At 38.5% G+C, this 21,191-nt stretch overlaps 1 protein-coding gene across 2 annotated transcripts in view; it reads right to left on the reverse strand.

Annotated features, from left to right (window-relative positions):
- Window positions 1-5,091, reverse strand: part of PRKCB (protein kinase C beta) — a 629,528-nt gene extending 624,437 nt beyond the window's left edge. The window contains exons 1-2 of one of the 2 annotated variants that reach the window (XM_074280025.1): window positions 4,725-5,068; window positions 4,003-4,034 (exon numbers count right to left, since the gene is read on the reverse strand). In XM_074280025.1, coding sequence (XP_074136126.1) covers window positions 4,003-4,034; window positions 4,725-4,897 — 205 coding nt within the window. In that variant the 5' untranslated portion in view covers window positions 4,898-5,068. Of the gene's footprint in view, window positions 1-4,002; window positions 4,035-4,724 lie in introns of both variants that reach the window. The other variant, XM_074280027.1, reaches the window with a different exon arrangement.
- Between the last annotated feature and the right edge of the window lie 16,100 nt (window positions 5,092-21,191).

Genomic DNA, 21,191 nt, shown 5'->3' on the forward strand with positions numbered 1-21,191 from the left:
TCCCTATCAATCTCATTATACCAAATTTATTAGCTACATTACTGGTCCTGTCCGTTATCATCAACATCACAACAATATTATGGAAAGACTGAGAAGGGCTAGGGCTTGAGAATTCAATACTGAAAATTTGCAAATTTTATTGAGAACCAAAAAAAAGTTTTTCTTGTTATTGTTCAATCATGTCTGACTCTTTGTGATCCCATCTGAAGTTTTCTTAGGAAAGATGGTGGAGCAAGTTTGCCATTTCCTTATCCAGCTCATTTTTACAGATGAGGAAACTGAGGCAATCAAGATTTATGGAATTTGCCCAAGGTCATATAGCTTGCAAAGTGGCTGAAGCCAGATTTGAAACCAGGTATTCTTGGACCCCAGCCTGGCACTCAATCCACTGTTTCACCTAGTTACACAATGTTATTTTTCATTAATAAAATAGATCACATCCTAAATTTCCAGCAAAAAAATTTGCTTATTTGTAGTGGAGATGAATTTCAAGACTTATCCAAATGATTTTTCTATCCATTGCAGATGTGAATTCATCTGGAAACCTTGGCAAAACTAGACCATATCTTATGACTTTTGATGACTTCTCTGATTTTTAATAATAGGTAACTAAGTATTAGGCAGTATGCCACAATGGAATGAGACTTCGTATTGGAATCAGAAACTGTAAATTCAATACCTAACCAATAATTCCTAGATGTGTGACTATAGGTAAAGCACATATCTACAGCTCAGTTCCAATTCCTCTTCTATAAAAAGAAAAGAAAGGCAAGGAGAAGAGAAGAGAGAGAAGGAAGGAAGGAAGGAGAAGGAAGAAGGAAGGAAGGAAGGAAGGAAGGAAGGAAGGAAGGAAGGAAGGAAGGAAGGAAGGAAGGAAGGAAGGAAGGAGGAAGGAAGGAAGGAAGGAAGGAAGGAAGGAAGGAAGGAAGGAAGGAAGGAAGGAAGGAAGGAAGGAAGGAAGAAGGAGGGAGGGAGGAGGAGAGAAAGAAAGAGAGAGAAGAGAGAGAGAAAGGAACGAAGGAAGGAAGGAAGGAAGGAAGGAAGGAAGGAAGAAAGGAAGGAAGGAAGGAAGGAAGGAAGGAAAGAAGGAAGAAAGAAAGAAAGAAAGAAAGAAAGAAAGAAAGAAAGAAAGAAAGAAAGAAAGAAAGAAGAAAAAGAAAGAAAGAAAGAGAAGAAAGGAAGGAAGGAAGGAAGAAGGAAGGAAGGAAAGGAAGGAAGGAAGGAAGGAAGGAAGGAAGGAAGGAAGGAAGGAAGGAAGGAAGGAAGGAAGGAAGGAAGGAAGAAGAAGAAGAAGAAGAAAGAAAGAAAGAAGAAAGAAAGAAAGAAAGAAAGAAAGAAAGAAAGAAAGAAAGAAAGAAAGAAAGAAAGAAGAAAGAAAGAAAGAAAGAAAGAAAGAAAGAAAGAAAGAAAGAAAGAAAGAAAGAGAGAGAAAGAGAGAGAGAAAGAGAGAAAGGCTGTTATGAAGAATGTATTTTGTAATCCCAAAGTATTATGTAAATGTGAGCTAAACTGCTGTCAACCTAATAGATGGATCAAGGATTTAGCAATGAAAAAGTTGACCTCCAAAATATTAAATTTTAAGTAACATGAAAGATAGCTCTGAAACAGAGATTGAAAATAACTAGCATTTTTACATTCCATTTATTTGATCTTCAAAACAATGCTATGAGGCACATGCTACTATCATCCCCACTCAAAGATGAGGAAACTGAGGCAGAAAGGATAAGTGATTTGAGCAGTGTCACATAATAAGCAAGTGATGCAATATTTAAATTATTCTAAGAGTATTTGTCTTTAAAAATATAGCTAGGTTATTTTCTGGGGAGGCTGAAAGAGCAGCTGTGAAAACAGTAAAAAATGAGTCTATGGCCAACTTAATGCTCGCTAAAATGAAATCAGCCCTCTTCCTTTGCAATGTACTCATACTCTTCAACTATTAAACCCAAAGTTGGATAGCTGTGGCCAGTATTTAAATACAACATGAACAAAGGTGTCATTGATCCCCACTTAACCTTGTAGAAAAACTTAGCTGCTGAAATTTTATTTATACTTAACCTGAGATTATTTTTCTGTTGAAGGTTCAGGAAAGAAAAGAATGAAAAACAAAACAACAATAATAACAAAAACCCTTCAAACTAGCTTATGAGTAAGTGAAATCAAAGGTTGTCAAAGAAAAATTACAATCACTCATTTAGGATCCTGGTAAGTCTGGGCATGAAGAAGCAGAGCAGTGAATCAAGTATCAGACTGGACTGAGTAAGAAAGACTTTTGGGTTCAAATCCCATCTTTTACATTTGTTAGCTGTATGACCATGGGTAAACCATTCAATCTCTCTGAGCCTCAATTTCCTGATCTGTAAAATTGGAGTAATAATATCTATACTTTCCAGGATTTTAATTCTCAAATGAGATTAGGGAGAAAGGAACAAGTATTTATTAAATTAAGCACCTACTATGTGCCAAATACACTATAAAGTGCTTTACACATACTAGTTTATGTGATCTTCACAACAACGTAGGTGCCTATTTTACAGTTAAAGAAATTGAGGGAGAGGGAGGTTAAGTGACTTACCACGTGTCACAAAATGAGTTAATTGTCTGAGTCCAGATTTGAAGTCACGTGATCCTAACTGTTCAACATTTATATGATGCTTTAAAGTTTGAAAAGAGCTTTATAAGTCTTAATGTTATTAATACAGGAGGAAGAAAGTGCACTAAACTTGAAGCCAGGAGATTCTAGTCCCTGTTCTGTTGGGCAAGTTATTCACTTTTTTAAACCTCTGTTTCTTTCTGTAAAGAAAAAAGGAAGGAGGGTTTGGACAAATTACCTTCACCAAGATCCCTTCTACTTTAAAGTGCTGTGATTCTATGGTTTAATGACCTATAAGATCTCATAAAGTTTCAACAATGTGATTCTGATAATGTCAAGAACAACCTCAAATGCCTCTCAATTCTAAAAAAAAAATTTTTAACACTTTAATTAAATAGTAAACACTGAAATAAGGGAATGCACCTTGTAAATAAATGCTGAAATGTATTTACTGGGCAAACTCGAAGGATTTAATGAATTATGGATCACTAACCTCATCAGATATGTAGAAGTGGGAACTGGCATAGCTGTGTTTTTGTTGTGAACACAGTTGAAGAAAATCAGTGTCTGACTTTAATTACTACCTGTAACCCTAATAGGCCTTCTCAGAAAAGTTTCAGAAAGATAGTGGATTCTTTTATGCTCTAAGAAGAGTTGACTATTTCTGGGACCCAGGTCTTGGGTTCACCGATGTGGCCAAAAAAATATAGGCAGCGATGAAGTACAAGAAGAAGCCTACTTGGAACAGGAGAAGAAAAAGGGCTTATGTGTAACTTGAACATTCATGTCAAGGCTGATAACCAAAATCTTTCTGCAGTCTGTTTTTCTGTTTTGCTTAGAGGAGGGAGATTAACAATGTGCTTAGAACTAAAACAGGACCATGATGACACTCCAACCCAAATTAATTGACCGGATACTTCGGAGAAAGATTCAGTGGGGGGACAGGGCGGGAAATAGAAGAAACCACCTTCTCTGGGCATTTAACGACATCCCTCTTTGCCCCCAGAGGCTTGAAGATGGAATTAACTGTGTAACAGGAAGTTCAGTGTGAGCTCCATCGCATCAGCCAGCCAGCCCCCACCTAGGTGGGTGGCCCAAGAGCTGGGGCAGTCTAAGCTTCCTGCCTTGTGTCACCATGGGGGTTAAAGAATCGTTTCCTTCTCTCCCCTGGGCCTTCCTCCAGTAGCTAAGGACTCTACGCTTAAGAGTCCTACGGGGACGTTCCCCTAGCTAAAACTCTGGGCTTCTAACCCCCACTTACAGGTCCCAAACTTTATATGGCCCGGCTCTAGGCTCGGCCACACACGCGCTCACACCCCCCACACTCGGGCCTGCTTCCACAGAGCGCAGGCAGGCATTTGCTCGCACACACCGAGCATCTATGCAGGGGAGAATCCTCAGGTAACACCTACCTTGACACTGAAATCCCTGTTTTCCGAATCCCCTGCAAAAGGAGACGGAGCACACGTTACCCGAGTGTCTCTCCCTCCCACTCCTTTCCCGTTCTCTCCCTCTCCCACCTGCCGCCAGGGTCCGGGGGGAGCTGGGTGCGCTCGGCACGTTCCCGCTCCAGGGGGCCTACAGACAGCTCGGACCCGCGCCCCGCCCCGCCCCTCTCCCCCAGAAGTGGAGCCGCAAAGTTATTGGTTGGTCTCGGGGCTGCGGGGGAAACGAACTAGTGGCTCCGAGGGGGCTCCCACGGTGGCCCCAGGATGCGGAGTCAGTGCGCGCTCGCCAACCCGGGAGATCGTTAAGGCGGGCTTAAGGCTTCAGGTCCCCACCGCCCCGGCAGGGGAAAGGGCGGGGGTGCCTTGGCAGCAACAGGGGACAGTGCCGGGGGAACCGCAGGGGATGAGCTGCCACAGAGGCATCTGTCCTCGGAGTGGGGCCGGGCCCGGGGGGACTTCACATCCCCGAGAGGAGGACAGGTTCGGGGGCCAGCATTCTGCTGCAGCGGTGGCCGAGGAGGAGGGCGGAGGTTGCGCCAGCCTCCGGGGGGTGAGGGGAGGGGGAGTGAGACGGGGCGGGAAGTAAGAGGGGGGCCAGGGGCGAGTGCACCCCGGGGCGGGTGGGAGTGGGAAACCTGAGTTCCCCCCGGGGAGGAGGAAGCGGGGGACGCCGCGCGCGCGCTCACCAGATGAAGTCGGTGCAGTGGCTGCAGAAGGTGGGCTGCTTGAAGAAGCGAGCGGTGAATTTGTGGTTCTTCACCTCGTGGACGTTCTTCTGCCGGAGGGCCCCTTTGCGGGCGAAGCGGACCGTGTTCTCTTCGCCTTCGCTCGGCGGCGGCACCGCAGCCGGGTCAGCCATCTTGCGCGCAAGGAAGAGCGGAGAGGTACCAGGGACTGGGAAAGAGGAGACAGCAGCTGCCGGAGCCGCTCGGTCTTCCTTCCCTCGCCGTGCGGTTTGTCGCCCCGCCGCCGCCTAGCCTAGCGGAGCTCCGAGCTGTCACTGCCCCCAGCTGCCGTCGCTTCTCCAGCTGCGCTTTGCACCGCTGTCCACAGCTGCGTGGGAGGGAGGCGGAGACCAGAGGGGACCGCCCCCTTCATTTGCATTACTCTTCCAGGCCACACCCATCACGGGCTTCTCATTTACATATTCGCACTCCCTCTGCGGTTTCAGACCTCCCCAACCCCCCCACCCCTCAGCTCGCGCATCCGCAGCGTGGCCGGAGCTGCCCCAGCTCCCCAGCTCTGGTTTTGCATAACTGAGCCAGGCTGGACTGCTCTGCCCGCCCCTTATTTACATTAGGGCCAGCCAAAGTCGTACCCCAAGCTGCTTCTCCTTTTCAAGGCTGGGTTATCACTGCAGCTGCAAAGGGTAGAATCCCAATTCCTACAGAGACCTCGTCCCCACTGCCCTGAGCTGCAGCTCCATTCCGCATTCTGGAGTCTCCCCATTCATTCACACGGTGCTTCCACCGTAATTCAGTGAAAGAGATAAGGTGGGCTTCAATTGGAATGAGAACCAAATTTGGAAATCTGCCTGAAAAATCGCGGGCTTAATGACAGTCACCTTTCCTCCTTTCTCCATTCTGACTGCCCTTCTCCGCAGCCTCCGCTGCCGCCCCCTCCCCTTTTCATCATCTATTTTACAGTATCATCTTGACAGTGAGGGACATAGATTCAGGGGAGAGATGTCCATCTCCTTTCAACTGTCATTCATAAAGTCTTCCTGACGCACCTTCTGCTTTCCAGTTTCTGCAGAGATGGTGATGTCTGCATATGTGACAGGGAAGACTGAACAAAGTCAGAAATGTCGGGGTTAGAAAAAACTCTGCCTCTAAGGTCAGAGAGAACATCTGAGGTTCAGAAGAAAATTTCAGCACTTGCAAGTTACAAGATCTTGACAAAGTCAATAGGCTAGTTGAGCAGTTTTTCCTCATCAGCAAAATGGAAACAATCTCTACCAGACCTACCTCACAGGGTTGTGGTGAGGGAAGCACTTGGCAAACTCACCGCAAAGCTCCTTGTGAATATAAACTATGTATCATAGGGCTATTACTAGTAGAAATTCATATATGGTCCAGGATAATCTGGCCTCAGACATAACCTTGTATGATCCTGGGCAAAGCACTTAACCCTGTTTGTGTCAATTTCCCTACCTGCAAAATGAGCTGGAGAAGAAAATGGCAAACCACTCCAGTATCTTTACCTAAAACAAAACCTAAGTGGGGTCATAGAGTCAATCAGGACTGAAAATTAACTGAACACCAAGCGGTATAAGGCTGGTTTATCCAAAAGCAATCCCTGGCTTTCCTGAAACCAACATAAAAGATCCCATCTCTTGTCCATCCCTTTCACAGAAAAGACTGAACAGATCGCTAGAGATGAATGAAAGTAGTATTTAGTAGAGATATAAGACCCTTCTTCATCATAAAGATCAATTCTAATAAGATTGTGTTTGCCTTGAAGCTGCTGAAATAAAAATTGTTGTTTCATAACTTCCAAAGAAAGTTGCACTATAATAATGAAGCATGCCTCCTCTGCCTGCCTATTCAAAGGCTATGGGAAAAAAATAGTCACTTTTAAGGGTACAACATATTTGGGGAAGTTGGCCAACGATTTCTATTGTTAGATTTCTAAAAAGCCCCCACAACCTTATAGGAGATTTGGGGAAATGTAGCAAAAGACAAGGCTGCAAAGATTTGTTTCCTTTGAACCTATGAACTAGAGCTTGGATCCAACATCCTGTCCTTTGAATGAAGTCTACTTAGTCACTCATTTTTGTAACAGCAAACAATAAGTAACATCAGCCTGTAGGACTGGAAGTCGAAATAAGGGCTAGCCAGTAAACCACCGCTGCCCTCAGACTTCAAAGCAACATTGGGAGGGAGCTACTCAGTCCTTCAGGAAGGGAATTTTAGGAAAGGACCTCTGAGGAAGCTCAGATAAACTGCAAGGAAGAAAAACTCTACTTGTCATTGATAGGGCTATACAGAGTGGAGATAAAAATGAGCTAATGAGCAGCCCTGTTGCAAATGTCACAACAAAATTTCAATAATGCCTATCAGTTATGATTCTTTACTGCTGATCATTCCCTTTCCTTTGTGGGAATAAAATTACCTATTCTATAACTGATTATTTGTACTCTATGGGTACCTTTTTTTTACTTTCTTTTTTTTTTTAACCTCCTAAACCAAAACTCCTTAGAATAGCTCAAAATAGATCTGTTTCTCAGGTGGAAGTGGAATTGAAGCACTGGGGAACCTAGTTCCTCTATTAAGAAGACAAGCAAGTACAGAGCAATGAACCCAGGGCAAACCACATAGATGGATATAGGACAGGGATTGGTTAAGGTTGCCAGCTCTTGTAGCTTGAGCCTATTCATGCCTGGCAAGTGACTGCTAAATTTGTATACCTAGTACCTAGAATTGAATAATAAATTTTTATTGAACTGAATCAAATTAAAGTGCTTTTTTGCCAAAGAGTTGCCAATTTCCTCAAAATTTTCCAGGGTCTCAGCAACCACAACTTCCTCTAATGGCCTGTCTTTTGGAAACAATTGTCTCTGAAAGACTGAAGGTATCTCCCACTCCAGGCATTTACTGGATTCCTTTTCATACAGGGAGGAGTGGCAATTTTTGCTGCTTTAAAACAGGCTTCCTCAAAGAGAGGTCTTCCCTAAGATTCCCTTCCCCTAAAGACTGAGAAGTGGGAAGAGTAGAGAAGTTAAGAGAGTAAGACACACATAAACCAGAACCTCAGAAATTAAATATTTACAAAACATCTTTTAAGGAGCTTTCAAGACAATTTATGAGAGATTATTTAAACACCAAGAGGAAAAGGCAGGGATGAAGAGAGTGCTAGAGAATGGAGAATAAAGAACCAAAAGACTGAAAGGATGTTTTTAGAATTACACCTTTATATCTATCCTCGATTTGCTAAGAGAAAATCTCACTCCAGTCCAAGTTGAAAGACCTAGAACAGAGGTAGGAACATTGTTCTAGAGCTAAATAAGAAAGGATGTCTCATTCTCTAACTGGAACCTCTATTGAAGTTTGGAGGAAATCCCAAATGAAAGAACAAAAGTTGAAGACCATAAACTACCCATTATAATAATGTACTATGCAATAATCACAATAATCCATTATTCAGGAGGGCTAGAAGATTCCAAGTAGGCTCCCTATTCTTTTTTAATATAATAATACCTTTTTCTTTCAAAATTCATGCAAAGATAGTTTTCAACATTCATCCTTGTAAAACCTTGTATTCCAAATTTTTCTTCCTCCTCACATCCCCCTCCCATAGCAAGTAATCCAATATAGGCTAAACATATGCAATTCTTCCAAACATATTTTCACATTTATCATGCTGCACAAGAAAAATCAGATCAAAAGGGGAAAAGTGAGAAAGAAAAAACAAGCAAGCAAACAACAGTAACAAAAAAAAAAAAGTAAAGTACTATGTTGTGATCCATATTCAGCCCCCATAGTCCTCTCTCTGTGTGCACATGGCTCTCTCCATCACAAGTCTATTGGAATTGTAGAGTCCCTATTCTTAAGAAGGACAGCAATAGGAACTGAGAGCCTTACTCTGAATTCTATTTCCACACTGTATAGACAATTGAATAGACATTCACAAGGATTAAGAAACATTCCATTTGGGGAGAAAGACAACATGGTTCTTAAGAGGACAAAGCATGGCTGATTCTTTAAGGTTCTTTAAGGGAAAAATTTAAAGAAAGATGAAGAAGCAAGTAGTAGATTTGATTTACTTGAAATTAAAAAAAAAACTTTTTTTACTGGTACCAACATTTATAATAATCTAAGTTGGTTTGGCATAGTAGAAAAGAACCAGAGGGAAGTAGCTAAGGGGCAGTAGAAATATGGGAGACATTGGAATCAGAATTCAAATCCTGGTTCTGTCATTTACTGACCATGTGAACTTTAACAAATATCTTGCCTTTTAAAAATGAAGGGATTGTAGTGCATAACCTCTAATGACTATTATAGATCCAAACCTGCGAAATCAGCTCTGCCACTTCTTGCTTATTTGACCTTAAGTAAATCAATTATTCATTTATGGACTTCAGTTTACTCATCTGTAAAATTAGAGGATTGAATTCAACAATCATAATCGCTAAGGAATATTCTAAAATCCAATTTAAGAAAATTTTCCCAATTCCTTTAAGAAGTAGAAATAATGTTAGCTAACAGATTTAAAATGTTACAAAAGAAGAAAAGTCAGAGCATACCTGTGTTTGACTTTCAGACCTCTTGACTCAATGCAGCTTTTTTAAAAAATTAAATTGAATTTTTTTCAATTAACAAATATTTATTTTCTCTTCCTCCCTAGTTCATCCCAACTGAAAAACAAAAACAAAACCCTTATAGCAATTATTTATAATCAAGAAAAACATATTACATTGGCCATGTCCAAAAAGATATTTCATTATGAACTCTGAGCCCATCATCTCTCTTTGGAAGAAATAAAGTAAGATGTTTCTTCATTGATCCTCTGGAATCATGTTTGTTCACTGCATTGATCAGAGCTCTGCAATCTTTTAAAAGTTGTTTTTACAGTCTTGATATGATGCAAATCATCTTCTTGATTATACTCATTTCATTCTGCATCTTTTCACAGATTTTTCTGAAACCATCCCTTTAATCATTTCTTAAGGCAAAATAGTATTTGATGACATTCATGTACTATGATTTATTCAGCCATACCCCAAGTTGATAAGTTACTGCAACTTTCCTGACCCTTCTGCCAATCCCAAAACTGAGTTCTCCAATTCCCACTGTAATAGTCTTTGATTCCTAAATATTCTATCATGCCTGCACCTGATAAACTCCAATTTATGCTTTCTTCTTTGGTATAAGAACTCCATTCTCATTATCTTCCTAGAATAAACTAACTTAACAACTCTAGAAGCTTCTCTTTGATTTTTATTCTCACATTCCCAATTCCTGCATAACAGAATTGTTCGCCTTCTGCAGATACCTGTACCATCAAACCTTTAATAGCTGAATGGGACACCTTCAATGGGTTTCTACACCAAAGTCTATTTTTTTTTAAATTTGAGTCAGTATGAGGTTGAGGAGTCTTTTTTGTCATGGATAGGGAAAAGATCAGTACTAGGACCTGTCTTATATAAGATTTTTATACATGATCTGGAGGAGTGAGTATACAGTGACATCTCCAAGTTTGCAGATGACTCTGAGCTCTTCTGGGTGGTGAAATGCCAAGCCAATAGGGATATGCTGTAGGAAGAACTCATAAGGATGTATGAGTAGGAAGAAGAATGACAGATGAGATTGAGTGTGGGTAAATGTACGGTACTGCATGTAGGGGAAAATAATCTGAACTTAACTTATGTGATGACTGAATCAGAGCTTTCACTAATGACCCAGGAAATAGGCAAAGGAGTTACTGTACAGAAAACTGAGAGCAGCTGCTCTGGTAAGACATTTGATTTTCAACTTAGTTCAGGACAACAAACACTTATTAAACACTGACTATTTACAAGGCATGGAGGAGAGAGGATCTAAGAATTACTGGACTACCTGAAAGCCATGATTAAAAAAAAAACCCTAGACATCATAAATTACAATTGTAAAGGAAATCACCCCAGTAGCTTAGATCCAGGGGTAAAATAGAAATTGAAAGACTCTTCTGATCATCTCTTGAAAGAAATTCTAAAATAACAAATATTACAGCCAAATTACAGAGCTCTTAGATCAAGAGAGACCATCAGAGACCATTCAAGCACCCAGAAAGAAACAATTCAAATATCATGGAGACAAAGTTAGGCACAAACAAGATTTAGCAGCTTCCACATTAAAAAAGCAAAGGGCTTGGAATATGATATTCCAACAGGCATAAATGTAGGATTACAACCAAGAATAACCTATCCAGCAAAACTGAGGATGACCCCTTGGGAGGAGATGATGGGCATTTAATGAAACAGAGAAATTCCAAGCATTCCTGATGAAAAGCCCAGAACTGAATAAAAATTTTGACATTCATGCAAAAGACTCAAAAGAAGTCCAAAAAGATAAACATAAAAGAGTAATCATAAGAGATTGAATAAAATTAATTTTTTATATTACTACAAGGAGAGATGATACATGTAGCCCCTAAAGAACTTTATCATTATTAAAGCAGTTAGAAGAAGTCTACATAGACAAAAGATATAGGTGTGAATAATTACATTGAGATTATCTCAAAAATAAAAATGTAGGGGTGCGAAAGGAGGCTACACAGAGAAAAGGCAAAAAAGAAAGGTGTAATGGGGACAATTTTCTCATTTAAAGAGGTACATAAGGAAGAAAAAGATGGATGGGTTGGGGTGACAGGCAATGCTTTAACCTTACTCTTATTGGAATTAGTTCAAGGAGGGAAGAATATTATATATCCAAATATAGAAATCTATCTTATCCAATAGGGAAATAGGAAGGGAAGAGGATAATAGATAATAGATTGGGGTGTGATAATAAAAGGGAGGTTAGATTAAGGTAATAAGTGGTCAAAAACAAAACGGATTTAAGGAGGGACAGTATAAAAAGGGAAAGAAAGAGAAGGATAAACCAAAGAAAATAAGATGAAGGAAAATATACAATGAATAATCACAATAATCAATAATTCATCCATAAAACAGAAGCAAATAATAGAATGGATTAGAAACCAAAATTAAACTGTATGTTTTCTACAACAAACACACACAGAAAGACACACACAGAGTTAAAATCAAGAACTGGAAAAGAATCTATTATTCAGCTAAAATAAAAAGACAGTTAATAATCATGATCTCAGACAAAGAAAAAGCAAAAATAGGCCTAATTAAAAGAGATAATCAGGGAAACTACATTTTGCTAAGAGATACCATAGACAATAAAGTAATATGAGAAATTATAATTTCTCTAATATAGGCCTCATTTCTCAAATTTACAGGGATTTGAATAAACTTTATAAAAATAAGAACCATTCTCCAATTGATAAATGATCAAAGGATATGAACATGTCATTTTCAGAAGAAGAAATCAAAGCTATCTCTAGTCATATAGAAAAAATGCTCTAAACCATTATTTATAAGAGAAAGCCAAATTAAAACAACTTTGTGGTACCACCTCACTCCTATTAGAAATAATAAGAGGTAATAAGAGAAAATATGTACACTAATAAACTGTTATTGGAGTTGTGAATTAGTCCAACTATTCTGGAAAATAATTTGGAAATATACCAAAGGACTATAAAACTGTACATACAGTTTTGATACATTGATACAGCAATACCACTACAGTCTAAACACCAAAGGGATCAAAGGAAAAAGAAAAGGATTTATATGTATTAAAATATTTTTAGTAGTTCTTAGTACTCTTTTAGTGCAAAGAATTTGAAATCGAAGAAAAGTTTATTAGATGAAGAATGACTAGACAAGTTGTAGCATATGAGGGAGTATTATTGGGCCAAGTCTCAAATACTTATTAACTATGTGATCCTGGAAGTCACATAAGCCCTATTTCATGGGATCACACAGAGTCAGATACAATTAAACAGCAACTATTGTGGTATCATGGGGAAGAAGGTTCAAAAAAAAACATGATAAGACCTATATGAATTGGTACAAAATGAATTAAGAAGAATCAGGATATCATTGTGCATAGTAAGAGCAATATTTTAATGATCAACTGTGAACAAGCAACCTGGCTACTCTGATCAATACAGTGATTCAAGACAATTCCAAAGGACTCATGATGAAAAAAAAATGCTATCTACCCCCAAAGAGAAAATTAATGAGTTCTAAATTCAAAATGAAGTATAATTACCTCATTTTCTTTTTTTCTTTTTAAAATAATGTTTTATTTTCTTCCAATTATATATAAAAACAATTTTTAACATTCATGGGTTTTTTCAGTTTTGAGTTCCAAATTTTATCCCTTCTTCCCATCCCTATCCCCTCTCTGAGATGCTAAGCAATTTGATATAGTCTAGATATGTTTCACTTTCTTTTGCATAGTGGATAATAGGGAAATATGAATGTTTTACATAAAAATATAATTGAGAGATATTTAACAAAATAATTAAAATAGATCATATATAGATCAAGGTTCAAGTCCTATCCTTGAATTTATTGGCTGTATGGGCTAGTCACTTAATTTCCTAGAGTCCTTAAGCAATTCTCTAACATTATAAATTACAAATGAGTTCCAGTGATAGAGAATATTTGCACACCAGGAATTCACCTCAGAAAGATAGACATAATCGGGTCTAACCAGGAGTGCTTTAATGTTTTTAAATTGTCTTTCTCATGAGGTATTGAGATATTCACCATTATACTTTCCATTATATTAATAAGGAAAATGAATTTCATAGAGGTTTACTGATTTGCCTATGGCAATATATTTAGGAACAGACAGAGCCAAAATTCTCCTGACTCAACTCTATTACATAGTGCTAGCTTTAATAGAAAGTAGAATGACATCAGTTACATAAGAGATATAGAGATAATGCCCTATGAAGGTTAAGAAATTATCTCTGGCTAGTAGAATCATATTTGTTAATTGGGGGTGGGGGAGGGATTATATCTTGATTTTTCCTGACATAATACTCTTCACATCTTAAGGGCTCAGCAAATATTGAATGCCCAAGGAATAAAGAAACTGGCATTTGACCTGAGTTTTAAAAGATAGATAGGACTTTGTGAAAGGCAGAGAGAAAAGACTGTGTAAAGGCAAGGAAAGGGAGAAAAGGCAAGGTGGAGGAAGCACAATGCCCATAAGGGAAATGGTGAGTAATTCAGTTTGACTAATGCAAGGAGAATGTAAGATACACTGAATGAGTAAGATGGGACTAGTTGTAAGGAATCTGTATTACTAACCTAAGAAGTCTGGAATTTATCTTCATGGCACTGGAACCTATTCAATAAAGAAGCAATATGATCAAAAAGAAATAGGATGCCTTAGAGCTCAGTGGATCTCAGAGGTCTGTACTTGGAATCAGGAAAAGCTGAATTCAAATTTAACTTCAAATACTTACCATCTGTGTATCAAGTCCCTTAAGCCTGTCTATCTCAGTTTTTTCGGCTGTAAAATAAGCTGAAGAAGGAAATGGCAAACTGCTACAGTATCTTCGTAGAAAAAAAATGGGATACAAATGAACAACAGTATCTCACTAGTTCAGGTGAAAAGTAAAGAGGACAGAACAAGAATAGTGGAAATGGAAAGAAGGGAATAGATTTGAGAGGTAAAGTAATGACAACTAATTCAGTGTTGGAAGTGAGGAAGAGGGAAGAGTTAAAGATACCTCCAATATTTCAAGGCCAGGTAAGTAGGAGAATGATGCTACCTTCTAATTTTACTATTCAAGTTAGCACTATGTAATGGAAATGGAAAGAGTTGAGTCACCACATTAGACAGTATTCAAGATCCCAGAATTAATTTCAAAAAGATATGAAGCCAATGATAAGCAGCTTTTCATTTCATATTCCACAAACCTGCCTTTGTTTGGCATATCACGTACCTTTTCTTCTAGTCCTCTCCTACCCATACTGCATGTTTGTTTTAATGCTGCTCATCAGTTTGTACTAATACTATGTAAACTCCTTCCAAAGATTTGTCTGTCTGATTACATAGCCATTTGAATAAAAGAGAAAAAATCTGCTTCATAAAGCTATAAGCAAGTCAGTGTGGTCCATGAGCTGTGATGTGAGATTACTATTCTATACCATGCAGATTGAAAAAAATCATATCACTGTTCTTTGTATTTGAACCAACAAGTATTTAATAAGTGCCTACCATACCAAGCAATGGGGTTACAAAGACAAAAATGTCTTTGTCCCTGATGACATCATCATCATGGTCATAATCATTATTATCATTTATAGAGTTCTATAAGACTGATTAAATGCTTTGCAAATATTTCATTGCAATTGACAGAAATCTAAAAGTCAAGCTGAAGAACTGGGAAGGATAGAGAAAGATAACAAATTTATGTTTGGACATGTGGGTTTGAAGGTACCTGGAACATTAAGGTAGAGCTACTCAGTGAGCATTTAGAAGTGTGAATCTAGAATTTCAGAGAGAAGTTAGGGCCAGGGATTGGGGAAACATTCATATAAAGGAAATAGTTGAAGTCAAGGGAGTGACATCTCTGAGGGAGAATATGTAAAAAAGATCAGAAGTCTAAAGACAGAACTTTAGGAGTGTTAATGTCTATATAATAGGAGGATTGAGAGAAAGGGAATAGGAGAGCTAGAGATGGGCAGAAAACCTCAAAAGTCAAAGGAGTAAAGCTGAGGGGCTTCCATATATTAACCAATAATGCATCAAAAAGGATAAGACCTTGGGGTAGCTAGTTGGTATAATGAACAGAGCACAGCCCTGAAGTCAGGAGGACCTGAGTTCAAATCTGGTCTCAGACATTTAACACATCTTGGCTGTGTGATCCTGGGCAAGTCACTTAACTCCAATTGTCTCAGAGAAAAAAAAGGATAAGACCTAAAGAAAAGCCATTGATCTCATGATTTGTCTATCCCTTTTGATTCCTGAAAGAGGGGTTTCATTAAAGTGATAGCTAATTCAGAAAGTCAGTGTCATTTAATGGGGAAAGCATAAGAGAAAAAGAAAAAAATATGAACGTGTAGTCAAAAGACTGAGGTTCACATTCCAGTTTTACCACAAAGGCAAATCCCTTTATCCCTGCAAATCTAAGTAAGATTTTTGTACTACCTATAGAATATCCATAGAAAACACCTTGTGTTTATATTTATTTAGTATATACTTTATATTTATATATGTAGGTGTATTTTTTTTGTTCTATTGAGTTTTCAGCCATGTCCAATTCTTTGTCACCCCAGTTGGGATTTTCTTGGCAAAGAGACTGGAATAGTTTCCCATTTCCATCTCTAGCTCATTCTGCAGATGAAGAAACTGGGACAAACAGGTCAAGTGACTTGCTCAGGATTATAGAGTTAGTTAATATCAACATTTAAACTCAGGTTTTCCCAATTCTGATCCCAGGCCTCTACCAAATGCTCCACCAAGCTGCCCTGTATCTATATTTGCATATGTACAACATGTACTATAGAACATAATACATTCCTTGATGGACGGCTAGCTTGATAAACTAGTTTCTTAGGAGTAGCAACGGATTGCAGTAGATAAACAGGATTTCTGGAGTCAGGAAGACCCAAATTCAAACATATACTGCCTCAATTTCTTCATTAGTAAAATAGTGAATTATAATAGCAATTATCCCAAAGGCAGGTTGGGATGATAAAAATGAAATTTTTGCAAAGTCACCAACCTTCAAGTGCTCCATAATTGCTAATAATGAAAATAACATTGATTATGATTTTACTTATTGCACAATAATAAATTTCTATAGCCCTTTAACATTTATAAAACACTTGATTCACAATAACATTGGAAGGTAAATAAATAGTACAAATATGGTTTTGCAGCTTCATTGCCTGGCACAGAGGCACTTATTAAATGTCTATTAATTCATATACAAAGAACGGTTATATGAGGTTTTTTTTTTCAATCTGCATGGTAAAGAAAGGAAATCTCAAATCACAGCTCATGGGCCATGCTGACCTGCTCACAGTCCTTTGCTCTTTTGTTCAAAGGACTGTGTAATCAGAGGGACAAATCTTTGGGAAGAGAAACAAGGGTTTACAGAGTATTAGTGCAAACAGATGAACGGCATTAATACAAATATGCAGTATGGGTGGGAGAGAACTGGAAGAAAGGGTGTGTGATATGCCGAACAAAGGCAGGTTTGTGGAATATGAAATGAAATGCTACTTATCATTGGCTTCATATCTTTTTGAAATTAATTCCAGGGCCTTGAATGCTTTCTAATACAGTCCATATGGGATGCAATCTCAAGGTAAGCAGTTCTTTATTTGTGTTATTATGTAACAAGGATGTGCCACAGGCTAGAATAGGAGGCTCAGAGAAAATGAATTTTGCCATTTCTTTAAGAAGCTACAGGAGCATTCAGGTTTAAAAGAAAATCTTAATGAAACATCTTTCTTCTACCCTGAAATTCCTCTTGTGAGCAGATTGCTGATTTCATCTTGTGTTGGCTATGCAGAATGCCAATCCATGGAATGAATCTTTCAAAAAAAACTAGTTCTTTTAGGGTAGAAGGCTTCTAAGCTAAAAAGTTTATAATCTGACACAAAAATATTTGCTCAGTGCCTACTTGTGCAAAGCCCTAACCCTCTGGGAGCTCACAATAGGCTTGAGAAGGAGGGTAAGTCATGTAAACAAATAAGTCTAGCAAAAGTCAGAGGGTGATCAATACATCGGAGACCAACAAGAGGAGATCCCTGCAAGCTGAAGGTTTCAGGGAAGACTACCCTAAAGCAGGAGTAGCTGAGGTAGATCTAGGCTGATAAAGAAGGAAAAGGATGTTGGTAGAGAAGAGTAGAACTGTGGGGGGGGGAGGGCGGGAGAGAAGAAATGTAGGTCACAGAAATGAATGACAGCCTGCCCAAAAGCACACAATTGAAAAGGGTAGGATAAGCTCTGGGAAGAAGGAAGAGATATTCCCATTTAAATGGAACATTGAATGAATGTGTTGAAGCTAAATTATGGAGAGCCCTGAAAGCTAATGAGTTCCTATCTTCTTTGTCGAACAAAAGGGAGACATTGAAAGTTTTCAAGTACAAGGAAATTGACAGAAAGGATATTGAACTTTTATTGCTATTCTGTTATCTATCTATAGGGGAAAGGGTGCTGTAGTAAGAAGTGTTCTAGATTGGAGTCAAGAGAACCTCAGTTCAATTCCTAACATCTCTTAGATATATGACCATGAGGAAGTCATTTAGTCTCTCTCTGCCTCAGTTTCCTCATCTGTAAAATAAAGGAGTTCTAGAAATCTCTAAAGGACTTTCTAGTTATGGTATTTATAATATTTTTTTTTGTTTTCCATTAGTGCTAACTGTGATGTTTTCCTTTAGAGTTGAATCCTTCACAGTCAGCAGGTTGGAGGAGAGCTAGCTTAATGTCAGTTCATGTACTAGAGGGTAGTTGTGTCCTAACTACAAGCTCAAAGTGAATTGGTGTTATTACGTGGCTGCCAAGAAAACCAGTGCAATCTTAGGCTATATAAATTCAGAAGTGGATAGGTCCCACTACTCTGCCTGGTCAGACTCCATCTGGATATTGTGCTCAATTTTAGATGCAGCATTTTATAAGGAAATCAACATCATTCTGAATATGTCCAAAGGAAGATGACCAAGGTAAGAATACACAAAACTTTGCCACTTGAGAGACGATAGGGAGACACGATTACTGTCTTCAGTATTGAAATGTGAAAGACAAATTAGACTCATTCTGCTTACCTCCAAATAGTTAAGAGAAATGGATTTGACATGGGAAAGAGAGAAAGGAACTTGGACTTAATGTGAGGACTTGTTCACTGAGGTCAATCCAACAGTGATGATGGCTACCTCAGGAGACAATGAGCACTCCCCCATATTTGAAAGTCTTCAATCAGAAATACCAAATGATTCTTTGTATCAAATAATCTGAAAACAGAATTTCTTCTTTTGGTCATGCTGCTATTCCACTGTGATATAAGCTCCTGAATTCATAGATCGCTAAAGCTGAACAAGTTTTTACCAACCATCTAGGTAAACCTACTCATTTTATAGGTAAGGAAACAGAACCAGAAAAGCAATAGACTTGACCAAAGGTACAATTATAGCAAGAGGCAATGTGGTAAAGTGATTGGTGTTTGAACTGGTCATTCTCAATGCCCAGAATGCTTTCCTCCATAAACTCTACCTGTTAGAGTCCTTCTCTTATTTTTTATTCCACCCAACCACTCTATTCTGTATGAAGTCTCAACTTTTAGTGTCTTCTCTTGCAAACTATTTTCTATTAATTACCTTATACACATTTAATTCTATATTTATGTTGTATATGCTTTTTCCTCCATTAAAAAGTAAGTTCTTTGAAAGTAGAGATTATTTCATCCTTTGTACTTGTATTCCCAATGCCTAGCACAGTGCCTGGCTAGTGGTTGCTTAATATATGATGGAGATATAGATAGATGATAAATAGATAGGGATAAATATGTATTTATAATATATATGTGCATGTATATATGTGTATACATATAATATAGATATCAAAATAAATGTAGATATGTGTATATACATATAATAAGTATATGTATGGTTAAATAATAGATGTGTGTATAAATGTGATGTGTGTATGCATTTATAAGTATATGTGTACATATATAAGGATAGATGTGGATACAGATATAGGTATGTGTTTGTGAATATAATGTTGTATTGTATGTATTGATGTGTATAGACACATAAATATACATATATGAAGATGAAAGGATGGAGCTTATCCAGGTTTGTGTCCCACCTCAGACACTTTCTTTACTCTAGGCAGGGAAGTCTCTGAGACTTAGTTTTCTTATCTATAAATTGTAGGGAGGGGGTAATAATGGCACCTGCTGCACTTGGTTGTTGTGAAGATCAAACAAGATAGTTATAAAATTCTATGATCACAGAGCTAGAAAAAATCTTAAAGATCATCCAATCCTACCTCCTTATTTTACAGATGAGGAAACTGAGGCTCATGGACATTAAGTAAATGCTTCTAAAGCTTTTGTATCCTTTAAAGACTATATAGATATTAACTGCTGTTATTATTAGCAAGTGGCACATCATCTAACTCAAAGCCTAATGTTTTCAGTATGCAAAAAAAATTTCACAATACAGTGCAATATAGACTGCACTGAATGAATGAATGATTTACAAAGTATTTGCTATATGCAAAGCACTATCATAAGCACTGGGGATACAAAGAGAAAAATAAGATAGACTCTTCTCTCCAGGTGCTCACATTCTAATTGAGTGAGGCAGGCAAGACTTGGGGCAGAGAATATATATGAAGGCTTTATAATCAAATCAGGTGGAAAAGTTCCATGTCCTGAAGGTACAGCAACAAAGCACATGGTAATTCTTCTTCATTAATGCCCTTTTAACACTGATAATTCTGTCATTTCTGTGATGCGGAACCATTTGCCACTAGGCTAGAAGCATTGCTATTCCAAAGGCTTTTGGGTCATGAGCTCTCTCCATTAGGGTCTGAGAGGAAATAGCAATCACAGAAGATTTGATCTGCCTGATACATGTGGTCACTATCTTTCTTTAGCTCAGGGTGCCTTGCTAATTCACTTATACAGCCTCACATATATAAATAGAAGTAAGTATGCAGTTGGTGGAGATAGCTGACTCCTTCTCCACAGAAGTTGCTTCTCCAGGTGATTGATGTGAATGCTGAGCTGGAAATAGGGCTGATGATATAGAGGATGCTTTTACTCCCAAGGCTCTTGTGCCCATCTGTCTGTTAGTGAGTTGGTCAGCAGTTGTTGCTGGAAGTAATGAAAGAGGTGACCCCTTTTCCACAATGATTTCTCTCTTCACTGATAGCAGAAGAAGCTGGACTGGAAGCAAATCCAGTGACTTGGTAGACACTACAACTCCCAAAGTTCTTGGATTCAGGGTTGTGGGCTATCTCCAACAGGATCCAGGGAAAGATAATGATCAAAGTAGTCATGGTGGTGGTTCGCCTTTCCTGGCACATGCTGTCTCCCATCTCTCTCTTCGGGGTGCTATGTTGTTTGTTTGTTTTTTTACTCATTGCCTATACCAATTAATTTGGCTTTAAGAATTCAACAATACCCCCCTTGAGATTTTAGAAGAATGGTTATTATTAACATGTGGGAAAATCTGCCAAGAAAAAACACAGGTTAACACTAACTCCACTGAAGGAGAATAAGCTCCCTGGAAATTATTCCTTTGGGAGACGAGAAGCAGAAGAAGGGAAGAAAAGGAAAAGAAAAATCTTATTTGCTTATTTGGGGGACTGAGGAGGGCTTTTTTGCTTATCTTTTGGGACTTTTTAAACACACCAAAATGATATGACCACTTAAAATACATATTATAATGGGGTGTTTCTTTTAGGTGTGAGCTGGACTAGTTGGCTACTAAAGTCAAATATGTCTCTAAAAAAGAATTCTGTGATTTCTACTAGAGCAAAGAAAAGCAAAAATGAACATGAATCAGACTTATTCCATGTGCCTTCATTTAGTGTGTGTGTGTGTGTGTGTGTGTGTGTGTG

The sequence above is a fragment of the Sminthopsis crassicaudata genome, chromosome 1, assembly GCF_048593235.1.
Source record: "Sminthopsis crassicaudata isolate SCR6 chromosome 1, ASM4859323v1, whole genome shotgun sequence".
NCBI classification, from domain to species: Eukaryota; Metazoa; Chordata; class Mammalia; order Dasyuromorphia; family Dasyuridae; genus Sminthopsis; species Sminthopsis crassicaudata.